Source organism: Heterodontus francisci, chromosome 5, assembly GCF_036365525.1.
Source record: "Heterodontus francisci isolate sHetFra1 chromosome 5, sHetFra1.hap1, whole genome shotgun sequence".
In the NCBI taxonomy this organism is placed as follows: Eukaryota; Metazoa; Chordata; class Chondrichthyes; order Heterodontiformes; family Heterodontidae; genus Heterodontus; species Heterodontus francisci.
The window spans coordinates 23,520,854-23,533,286 of record NC_090375.1 but is presented as its reverse complement, the minus strand read 5'-3'; the positions used below and the strand labels follow the sequence as shown (position 1 = coordinate 23,533,286).

Here is a 12,433-nt window from a genome sequence, read left to right as displayed (position 1 = left end):
CATTCATTATTTTGAGCATCTCTTAAAACTTTTAACTTTTTCCATTACAATGAAAGGGGCCTCAGTTTCTTCCCATAACTAAAACCTTATACCCTAGTCACATTTTAGTAAATTTCTTCTGTACCCTCTCCATGGCTTTGAGGTTTCCCCCCCAAATTAATACATAATATTTTTAGGTATGGCCTAATCAAAGATTTGTATAGCTTAGCAACTTTGTTTTTAAACTCTGTCCTTATTCTAAAACCCAAGATCACTTATGCTCTATCCTAAAAAAATCAACTTGGTCTCTCGTTTAACAACTAATTGCACAAAGTTGTGAAATATAATGCTGCCCAACATTTGTTCAACTATACAGAATAGTTTAATTTTTATTTTCTCAGTCAGCTATTTGACATTCAAAGAACCCCATCAAAATGCTTAACACAAGAAATAGAGAAAAGTAGGTCATCGGCCCCTTGAGCCTGCTCCGCCATTCATGGCTGTTCTGATCTTAGCCTACATACAAACATACGAATTAGGAGCAGGACTAGGCCACTCAGTCCTTCGAGCCTGCTCCGCCATTCAATACGTTCATGGCTGAAATGATTACTCCACATTTCCACCTACCCCCGATAACCTTCCACCCCTTTGCTCAAGAATTTATCTACCTCTGTCTTAAAATATTCAAAGACTCTGCTTCCGCTGCCTTTTGAGGATGAGAATTCCAAAGACTCACGACCCTCAGAAAAAATTTCTCCTCATCTCTGTCTTAAATGGGCAACACCTTATTTTTTTTTTTTTAAAGAGCGACTCTGAGTTCTAGATTCTCCCACAAGGGGAAACATCCTTTCCACATCCACCCTGTCAAGACCCCTCAGGATCTTATATGTGTCAATCAAGTCGCCCATTACTCTTCTAAATTCCAGCAAATACAAGCCTAACCTGTCCAACCTTTGCTCATAAGACAGCCCGCCCATTCCAGCTATTAGTCTAGTAAACCTTCTCTGTACTGCCTCCAACGCATTTACATCCTTCCTTAAATAACTAGACCAGTACTGTACACAGTACTCCAGATGTGGTCTCACCAATGCCCTGTATAGCTGAAGCATAACCTCCCTACTCTTGTATTCAATTCCCCTCGTGATAAACGATAACATTCTATTAGCTTTCCTACTAACCTTTTGCATTCATGCACTAGGACACCCAGATCCCTCTGCATCTCAGACCTCTGCAATCTCTCACCATTTAGATAATATGCTTCTTTTTTATTCTTCCTGCCAAAGTGGACAATTTCCCACTTTCCCAAATTATACTCTATCTGCCAGATCTTTTCCCACTCACTTAATCTATCTATATCCCTTTGTAATAAAAACAAGAAATGCTGGAACCACTCAGCAGGTCTGGCAGCATCTGTGTAAAGAGAAGCAGAGTTAACGTTTCGGGTCAGTGACCCCTCAAGGGTCCTTGTGGCACACCACTTGCTACATCTTGCCAACCAGAAAATGACCCATTTATGCCTACTGTTTCCTGCTAGCGAACCAATCTTATATTCATGCCAATATGTTGCCCCCTACACCATGAGCTTTTATTTTCTGCAATAACCTTTGATGTGGCACCTTATCAAATGCCTTCTGGAAATCAAAGTACGTTACATCCACCAGTTCCCCTTTATCCACAGCACATGTAACTCCCTCAAAGAACTCCAATAAATTGGTTAAACATGATTTCCCTTTCACAAAACCATGTTGACTCTGCCCAATTACCTTGAATTTTTCTAAATAACATTCTACTCCATCTGCCAAATTTTTGCCGACTCGCTTAACCTACCTATATCACTTAGACTGCGCCCTGCTCACAACTTGCCTTCCCACCTATCTTTGTACCATCAGCAGATTTGGCTACAATACACCCGGTCCCTTCATACAAGGCATTAATACACATTGCGAATAGTTAAGGCCCCAGCACAGATCCCTGTGGCACCCCTCTAGTTACAGTTTACCAACCTGAAAATGACATTTATCCCGACTGTTTCCTGTTAGTTAGCCAATACTCTATCCATATCACCCCCAACACCATGAGCTCTTAGCTTGTGCAGTAACGTTTTATGTTGCACCTTATCAAATGCATTTTAGAAATCCAAATACACATCTGTTTCCCCTTTATCCATTCTGCTCGTTACATCCTCAAAAGAACACTAATAAATGTGTCAAACACAACTTCCCTTTCATAAAACCATATGTCCAAACCAAGATACTATGAAAGCCACATAAGTAGATGGTACTTGCCCAATATAGCAAGGGTACTTTCTTCCTGTAGTGACATGGTCTATTACCCAATAACATAAAAGCACCAGTTGGCATCAGCGAGGCAGCTCAAAAACACAGGACTTTTCTCAGCTTTAAGAAATAGGAGCAGGGGCAGGCCATTTGGCTTTCCATTGCTAATCCAAGTAGAACTGCCTTCTCATTCAGGCACTGGCTTTTTGCATTATTAGGGAAGAATCATAGACTGCCACAAATCAAATATGAATCCATCTGTATCAGGCTTTCCACTTCCATGTCCAAGGACTAACTTGCATATAATCTCCCAGAGCCTGGCCCATTAAATCTACTCTAACCTGAATTCAAAGCTTACCTTTTCCCAAAGTTGGTGATGAAACAAGTTAAAAGGGTACATCTATTTGATAGAAGTTAAATTGTTAAGATACCTTAGCTTTGTTCTCAAATTCCACTTTAACCTGTAGAAAATAACCACGGATAAACAGTGATCTGAGTCAGGGAAATGGGGATTGGTGGGGGTTGGAGGTTGCAGGGGGTGGGGGGGGGGGGGGGGAGGGAAGAGGAGGGGGACGGTCAGAACAAGTTCCAGTTCCCTATGGTAATCCAGCATCCCTTACTACACAAGTCTGTGCTGCTATAATACTGGTCAAACAGCCAGCAGCTGTTCACCATCTAAGCTTGCACATGTATAACAAATCTTTACAAGAATGTGCCAGAAGACTTGCAACAGCCCTGGGAAAGGTGCTCCAGCATGAGTTACCAGTTTCAAAGCAGGAAGAGAAAAATTAGGGAAAGACCATTTTGCCTAAACAAACCTGCTCCCTTTCCAGAGAGAAAACTGGGGTGCTAGCTGTTCAAAATATTACAACTGCAAAAAAATAATTACCTGAACTACTGATGTATTTTTGTGGCGCACTAAAATGAACCCACAAAACGATACTTTCAGGATCCTGTAAAGAAGAAACAGAAACTTAAAATACTGTAGGAGGTCCACTGAAATAAAAGAAAAAAATGAACATATATAGGTGAGGTTCGTTGAAGTTTAAAAGACCACTCTAAACTGTTCCAGAGAATAATTGATACTGAGTGAATACAGTAGTCTGTGTGTTTCAGTTGATCAAAGACTGCAAAGTTTTTATAGTTTCTAATCGTCATCAGCTATATAAACACAAATATTCTGGGCAACAGTTTTATTAAGTTTGAGCTTCTTGCTGGTTGTGGGTATCAGGCATCGGTAGGACATTCCACGCAGATATCCACAACAAGGGATTAAAAAGTATGCTATCCTACTGAAGAAATTATAGTAGTAGTTGCTGTTCTTGAATAACTGATTGCCGTTATTCTCTAGGACACAATTAGATTTAGTTAAAATTGGAACCGGTGAATAGTTGGCATCACACTATTTAAAAAAACAGAAATTAAATGGAATATATTTTAGCAATACACAAATTATTAGTGAAGTTTAAAAAAAAAAAAATGACTTTTTCTAGTTTCCCCTAAATTATGATCCTAACAGTTCTGAGCGAAACGCCACTAATGGTACTCAACGGTTGTGAAAATGCACAAGGTCAGCCTGGGATAATGGAGTCTCCAATTTCCTCTCCTTCAGATGGAAATGACTTGGCCTATATTTAACATCTACTCAGTGGCGCAGTGGTTAGCACCGCAGCCTCACAGCTCCAGCGACCCGGGTTCAATTCTGGGTACTGCCTGTGTGGAGTTTGCAAGTTCTCCCTGTGTCTGCGTGGGTTTTCTCCGGGTGCTCCGGTTTCCTCCCACAAGCAAAAAGACTTGCAGGTTGGTAGGTAAATTGGCCATTATAAATTGCCCCTAGTATAGGTAGGTGGTAGGGAAATATAGGGACAGGTGGGGATGTGGTAGGAATATGGGATTAGTGTAGGATTAGTATAAATGGGTGGTTGATGGTCGGCACAGACTCGGTGGGCCGAAGGGCCTGTTTCAGTGCTGTATCTCTAAACTAAACAGTATCACAGCTTTGCTCTTCGGTTCATTGTTCATAGCTTTTTAATACCAAGATACCGGGTTCAATTCTGGGTACTGCCTGTGCGGAGTTTGCAAGTTCTCCCTGTGACCGCGGGGGATTTCGCCGGGTGCTCCGGTTTCCTCCCACCGCCAAAGACTTGCAGGTGATGGGTAAATTGGCCATTGTAAATTGCCCCTAGTGTAGGTAGGTGGTAGGGAATATGGGATTACTGTAGGGTTAGTATAAATGGGTGGTTCTTGGTCGGCACAGACTCGGTGGGCCGAAGGGCCTGTTTCAGTGCTGTATCTCTAAATAAAAATAAAAAAATAAAACACCACACGGTGAGGAGGAGCAACCAAAAAAGACTTCAAACATGGCTTCAAGCTAACCAGAGAGCTGATCTGCAGCTATGTGATACTGGAAAACAATGCTGTCTGCTGAGAATACAGCAGGTGAGATGGGTTCTAGGTCCTTCAGTTCTGGATAAGTACTCAGGCCAGTTCAAAGCCGCCGTCATTGCTGTTTTGAGGCCACTCTGCAATGCTCAGAGTCTAGGACCCAGTAGAGTCATCCAGGAGGAAGAGTGATCCAACCCTTCTGTGCCACTCAATAAGGTTGGAAATTAGACATTTTTCCTAGCTTAAAATTATACTACTTTGAATAAAACACTTTGCTAAGCTTACTGTTTTTTTCAGTTAGAACACTGAACAGCACTAAGTATTTCTAGCAGTTCATTTTTGCAAGCCACTGAACAATTTAGAAAGTTTGAAGTCTATTTGATTATTCACACTGGCTGATATTATGCAGCCTTCTCAAATTTACAAATCATTACTATCCTATGACAGGAATAAATATCTAAGCAGAAGAAACAGTTACTCTTCTGAAAGAATGTGAAGGTTGAAAATGAACATTAAAGAACACATTGGGCTGAAGTTCAGAATTTCTCATTACCTCTCCATCATAGCTGGCTTGCATCACATGATTCATGACAGATGGGGCTACCAATGGTGAGATTCTCTCAGTGTGCAGTGCGGCTTCTGTCAACATGTCAGACTTGGAGAATGTAAAACATCTCCAAGCAGCAGCATTCTGTACAATACAAAAACATACATAGAATTATTGCCAAACATGACACGTCTAAATTAAATTAAGTTTCCCTGTGAATTAAAGATTGATTGCATACCTAGAGGGTAGTGGATGGCATTGAGTCTTCTGCCATGAGCAGTATTTTAACCCAATGTTTTTCAAGGTTTTTTTTTGTTTTGTGGGACGTGGGCATTGCTGGCTAGGACAGCATTCCTATCCTTAATTGCCCTCGAACGAAGTGACTTGCCATCTGAGTGAAATGCCATTTCAGAGGGCATTTTAAGAGTCAACCACATGGCTGTGGTTTTAAGTAACAAAATATCTTAGAATGTGTTTCACATTAGGTTATTCAACTATAACTTAGATATTCAACACTGAAAAAATGGATTTGTCCCTGCCAAAATATTTTTTTGCTGATACAGTACTTGTTGTGCTGATACTTGCTCTGCAACAGAACAATCTCTCAATAACATTGCAACGGGATGTCAGATAGCAGGGTAATAGAAGTTATAAATGGGTTGAACCCACAGGGTCAGCTCAAGATTCTATGAATTTTTCTCAGGTGACATCCATTTTCTCAGGATGGCTTCCCAGTTCATGAGTCAAAAGTGATCCTATACTGGCAATGAAAAGAGGAAGGAGGCATGACATATTGCATGGTTTGATTTAGTGAGGGCCAACACTAGGAATGTCCAGACAGCAGAGAAATCCCATTTAGACTCAGTGCAGTGTCTGAAACGAGTAATCATCTCAATTCACTGGCTAAAGCTGAATTGTTGTCTGAACAAAGAACTGACAGACAGGACCAGTCAGCTCTAAACCTTATTACAGTCAGTCATTTACACCATTCAGCCCATTGAGTCCATGCCGGCTCTCCACAGAGCAATCCAGTCAGTCCCACTTCCCCACTGGATCCCTGTAAGTCTATTTCCTTCAAAATGACCATCCAATTTCCTTTTGAAGTCATAGATTGGCTCCAGTTCCACCACCCTTGTGGGCAGCGAGTTCCAGGTCATTACCATCCACTGCATAAAAACGCACTTCCTTATATTCCCCCTGCATCTTTTATCCAAAACCTTCAATCTGTGTCCCCCTCGTCCTTGTACCATTAGTTAATGGGAAATTTTTCCTTGCCTAACTTATCTAAGCCTGTCATAATCTTGGACACTTGGATTAAATCTCCCCTCAATCTCCTTGGTTCTCAGGAGAACCATCACAGCTTTTCCAAACTAACCTTGAAAATAAAATCCCCCATCCCTGGAACCATTCTGGGAACTCTCCTCTGCATCTTCCCAAGGACCCTCACATCCTTCCTGAAGTGTGGTGACCAGAACTAAATGCAATAGTCCAGTTGGGGTCTAACCAGAGCTTTATAAAGGCTCAGCATAACTTCCCTGCTTTTGCACTCAATGCCTCTATTTGTAAAGCCCAAGATCCCAGATGCTTTATGAACCACTCTCTCACTATGCTCTGCCACCTTCAAAGGTCGATGCACCCCAAGGTCACTAATCCTGAACACTCTACAGAACTGTGTCATTAAGTATATATTGCCTCTCCCTATTCCTTCTTCCAAAATGCATCAACTCACACTTTGATCATCCTCACTGTTTGTCACACCTCGAAGTTTGGCATCATTGGCACATTTTGAGATTCTATTCTGTATTCCAAGATCCAAGTCATTTATAATATAGCAGAAAAAGCAGTGGTCCAAGCACTGACCCTTGGGGAACATCACTGCCTACCATCTTCTAGTCTGAAAAACAACCATTTACTACGACTTGCTGTTTTATGTCTTAAGCCAACTGGTTATCCAATTAGACACTGACCCTCATATTCCATGAGCATCAACTTTGTTAACCAGCCTTTTATGTGGCACCTTACAAAAGCTCTCTTAAAATACAAATAAACAACATCGACTACATTTCCTTCAACCACCTTCTCTGTTACTTCATCAAAAAATTCAATTACATTAGTCAAGCACAATCTGCCTTTGACAAATAAAAACAAGAAATGCTGGAACCACTCAGCAGGTCAGGCAGCATCTGTGGAAAGAGAAGCAGAGTTAACGTTTCGGGTCAGTGACCCTTCTTCGGAACTCTGCCTTTTACAAATCTGTGCTGGCTATCCTGAAAATTCAAACCTCTCCAAGTGTGTGTAAAATTTCCCCCCCCCCGATTGTTTCTAAAACTTTAACCACTAATGTTAAACTGACTGGCCTGTAAATTGCTAGGATAATCCTTGTTCCCTTTTTCGAGTCAGGGTGTCACATTTGCCACTCTCCAATCCTTTGGCACCATCCCGTATCCAGGGAAGATTGGAAGATTACAGCAAGCTTTTCTGCTATCTCCATTCCCACTCTTTTAGCAACTAGGAATGCAAGCCATCCAGACCAGCTACACAAAACATAGCCAGCCTTTTTAGTACCTCTCCCTTCTCAATTTTTACCCTATCCATTGCCTCTATTCTCTGATTCTGCTATTTTGTCAGATTACACTTCCATAGTGAATGCTGATGACACAAAGCACTGAACCACTAAGCATATATAACACTCTTTGCCCCTAATAGGCCCCACTCCACCTCTTACTACCTGCTTACTATTTACATGCTGGTAGCAGATTTTTGGGTTCCTTTTTATGTTGACCTGCCATTCTATTCTCATATTCTCTCTTTCCCAGCCTCATTTTCCTTCTCATCTCCCCTCTAAACTTACTGTTTATGCCCAGTTCTCACTTGAAAAATTCACCTGACGTTCATCATACATCCTCTTTTTTGTTTAATCATAATGACTATCTCCCTCTTCATCCAAGCAGCTCTGTTCTTGGTTTCCTTACCTTTTGCCCTTGTTGGAATGTACCTAGTCTGTATGTGAAGCATCTCTTCCTTAAAGATAACCCAATGTTTGAAACAACTCTTCCTGTCAGTCGTTGGTTCCATTCTACCCTGGTAGATCCCATCTCAATGTTGAAATTAGCCTTCTTCAAATCTAAACATTCTGCTTTACTTCATTCGTTGCTTCTCTGCATTACTAGTCTAAACCTCATGATACGATGATCACTCTTATCCAAGTGCTCCGCAACAGACAATTGGTTCACCTCATTTCCCAGCACCACATCCAGCAATGCCTCCTTTCTAGTTGGGCTGAGAATATAGTGATCAAGGAGGCTCTCCAGAACACATTTCAGAAAATCATCCCCCTCCTTACCCTTTATAGTACCCAATTAGATATTTGGGTAATAAAATACCCCAATATCACCATTCTGTAGTTCTTGCACACCTGATTTCCCTGCAGATTTGCTCCTCTACCTCTCACTATTTGGAGGCCTATATAATACCCCTAGGAATGTAATCATACCCTTTTTGCTTCTGTACTCTAACCAAATGGTTTCCATCCTTGCCCCTTCAAGGACATCCTCTCTTTCCAATACTGCAATGTCTTGCCTAATCAGTATGCCATCCCACCTCCCTTTTTTCCTTGTCTATCTTTTCTGAACACTTTATATCCTTGTATATTAAAGGACCCACTCCTCTCTATTTTTAAGCCACATTTCAGTTATTGCCATTACATCACATTCCCAAACTGCTATTTGTGCTCGCAGCTCAACCACCTTATTTACTCACTACACTTTGTGTTTGCACACCATTGTAATCCTGTCTTTGCATTCCTCGTAGTCCTTCTCAGTCCACTCCCAACTAGTTCAGAGAAAGTTTAAAGCACAGAAAGAGGCCACTTGGCCCAATGTGTCTGTGCCAGCCGAAAAACGATACACCCATTCTAATACCACCTTCCAGCATTTGGTCCGTAGCCCTGCAGATGACGGCACTTGAGATGCATGTCCAGACTCCTTTTGAAAGGTTTCTGCCTCATCTACCCATTCAGGCAGTGAGTTCCAGACCCCCACCACCCTCTGGGTGCAAAAGTTTGTCCTCAAATCCCCTTTAACCTTTCTACCAATCACTTTAAATCTATGTCCCCTACTCACAGACCTCTCTGCCAAGGTGAATATGCCCTTCACCTCAACTCTATCCAGACCCCTCAACATTTTGTACATTTCAATCAGATCTCCCCTTCGCTTTCTCTGTTCCAAGGAGAACAACCCCAGCTTATCCAATCTTTCCTCATAGCTGCATTTTTCCAGTCCCGGCAACATCCTCGTAAATCTCCTCTGTGCCCTCGAGTGCAATTACATCCTTTCTGGCTGCACACAGTACTCATGTGGCCTAACCAATGATTTATACAGTTCCAGCATAACTTCCCTGCTCTTATATTCTACACCTTGGCTAATAGAAGGAAAGGATTCTATACGACTTCTTAACTACCTTATCGACCTGTTCACTCCAAGGTCCCTTACTTCCTCTACACTTCAGCATTTTCCAATTAATCCTTTGCCATGTTTGAACTCGCCAAATGCATCACCTCACACGCCGCTGGGTTGAATTCCATTTGCCACTTTTCTGCCCATTTGACCATACCATCAATATCTTCCTGCAGCCTACAGCTATCCTCCTCGCTAGCTACCACATGACCAATCTTTGTATCGTCCGCAAACTTCTAACTCACGTCCCCTACATTTACGCCCAAATCGTAAATATATACCACAAAAAGCAGGGGACCCAGTACTGAGCCCTGCTAAACGCCGCTGGAAATAGCCTTTCAGTCACAAAAACACCCGTCAACAATTATCCTTTGTTTCCTGCCACTGAGCCAATTTTGTATTCAACTTGCTGCACAGGATTTTTCATTTAAATCAGTCTGCCATGTGGGACATTGTAAGCCTTGCTAAAATCCATTTAGACCACATCAACTGCACTACCCTCATCTATCTTCCTTGCTACTTCTTCAAAAAATTCAATCAAGTTGATCAAACAAGATCTTCCCTTAACAAATCCATGCTGACTATCCTTGATTAACCTGTACCTTTCTAAGTGACAGTTTATCCTGTCTCTCAGAATAGATTCCAATAATTTGCCCACTACTGAGGTTAGACTGACTGGCCTGTAATTATTCGGTCTATCCTTCGCTCCTTTTTAAACAGAGGTACAACGCAAGTAGTTCTCCAACCCTCCATCACCACACCCATATCCAGTGAGGACTGGATAATGATGGTCAGACCTTCTGCTATTTCGTCTCTTGCTTCTTTCAACAGCCTAAGATACGTTCCATCTGGCCCTGGTGATTTATCAACTTTCAAGGATGGTAATCCAATTAATAAAAGGTTGTAATCTTTGGATTACTCCCAGTGCCATGTGCTAGTGAGTATAGGAATATGTGAATAGAGCAGATGAATGCGTGGTTGAGGTGGTGGTGCAGGAGGGAGGGCTTTAGTTTCCTGGATCACTGGGTCTGTTTCTGGCAAAGGTAGGACCTGCACAAGTTGGACAGGTTGCACCTGAACCAGAACCGGACCAACATCCTTGCTTGGAGGTTCGCTAGTGCTGTTTGGCAGGGATAGGAGTGGTTTAAACAAATTTGGCAGGGGGATGGGATACAGAGTGGAGGCAGAGGAGGGGGTGATGCACAGTCTTATATAGAAGAGAAACTGAGTCAGTCAGGAAGGCCAAGCAAATATAGACCTGTTAAGGCACAAGGGAAAAATGCAAGGCTGGATTGCATCTATTTTAATGCAAGGAGTCTTACCAATAAGGCAGAGGGTGTTGATTAACACATGACATTATGATATTACTGCTATCACGTAGACATGGTTGAGGGAGGGGTAGGACTGACAGCTCAATATTCCAGGGCATAGAATCTTCAGGCGTTATAGGGGAAAAGGTAAGAGGAGGTGGCATTGCATTGTTGATCAAGGAGTCCATTACTGCAGTAAGGAGGGATGATATCTTAGAAGGTTCCTCTAATGAGGCCATATGGGTAGAACTTAAAAACAAAAAGGGGGCAATCACTTGGCTGGGAGTGCACTACAGACCTTCAAACAGTCAGGGAGAGATAGAGGAGCAGATATGTAGGCAAAACTCTGGTGTAAAAATAATAGGGTAATACTAGTAGGAGATTTCAACTTCTCCAATATCAACTGGGATAGTCTTAGTGCAAAAGGCTTAAAGGGAGCGGAATTCTTAAAATGCATACAGGAGAGCTTTTTGAGCCAGTACGTAGCAAGTCCTACAAGAGAAGGGGCAGTACTGGACCTAATCCAAAGTAATGAAGCCGGTCAAGTGGCAGAAGTGTCAGTGGGGGAACATTTCAGGGATAGTGACCATAACTCTAAGATTTAAGGTAGTTATGGAAAAGGACAAAGATGGACCGGAAATAAAGGTACTGAATTGGGGAAAGGCCGATTTTATGATAAAACAGGATCTGGTTAAATTGGACTGGGAGCAGCTACTTATAAGCAAATCTACATCAGACCTGTGGGAGTCAAAAAGGAAATAGAGAGAGTTCAGAGCCAACATGTACCCGTTAAGGTGAAGAGTAGGACCAACAAGTCCAGGGAACCCTGGATGTCAAGGCATATAGCGAATTGGATCAGGAAAAAAAAAAGGAGGCTTATGGCAGATTCAGAGGGCTGAAAACAGGGTATCGAAAAGAGGGCACTAGAGTATAGAAAGTGTAGGGGGGTACTTAAAAAAGTAATTAGGAGACCGAAGAGGGGACATGAAAAAACACTGGCGGGCAAGTTAAAGGAAAATCCTAAGGCGTTTTATAAGTATATTAAGGGCAAGAGGATAACCAGGAAAGAGTCGGGCCCATCAGGAACTAAAGTGGCAATCTTTGTGCGGAGCCAGAGGACATAGGTGAGGTTTTAAATGATTACTTTTCATCTGTGTTCACTATGGAGAAGGACGATGTAGGTGCAGAGATCAGGGAGGGGGATTGTGATATACTTGAATGTATTAGCATTGAAAGGGAGGAAGTATTAGCTGTTTTAGCAGGCTTAAAAGTGGATAAATCCCCAGGCCCAGATGAGATGTATCCCAGGCTGTTAGGTGAGGCAAGGAAGGAGATTGCAGGTGCTCTGACACAAATTTTCAAATCCTCTCAGGCCACAGGAGAGGTACCAGAGGACAGCGAATGTGGTACCATTATCCAAGAAGGGTAGCAGGGATAAACCAGGTAATTACTGGCTGGTGAGTGGTTGGGAAACTATTGGAC

At 42.2% G+C, this 12,433-nt stretch overlaps 1 protein-coding gene across 3 annotated transcripts in view; it reads right to left on the bottom strand.

Annotated features, from left to right (window-relative positions):
* cep192 (centrosomal protein 192) overlaps positions 1-12,433 on the bottom strand; it is a 239,969-nt gene that overhangs the window by 99,633 nt on the left and 127,903 nt on the right. For all 3 annotated transcript variants that reach the window (XM_068031195.1, XM_068031194.1, XM_068031193.1), the window contains exons 24-25: positions 5,194-5,331; positions 3,145-3,208 (exon numbers count right to left, since the gene is read on the bottom strand). In XM_068031195.1, the coding sequence (XP_067887296.1) occupies positions 3,145-3,208; positions 5,194-5,331 (202 nt within the window). The remainder of the gene's footprint in view (positions 1-3,144; positions 3,209-5,193; positions 5,332-12,433) is intronic.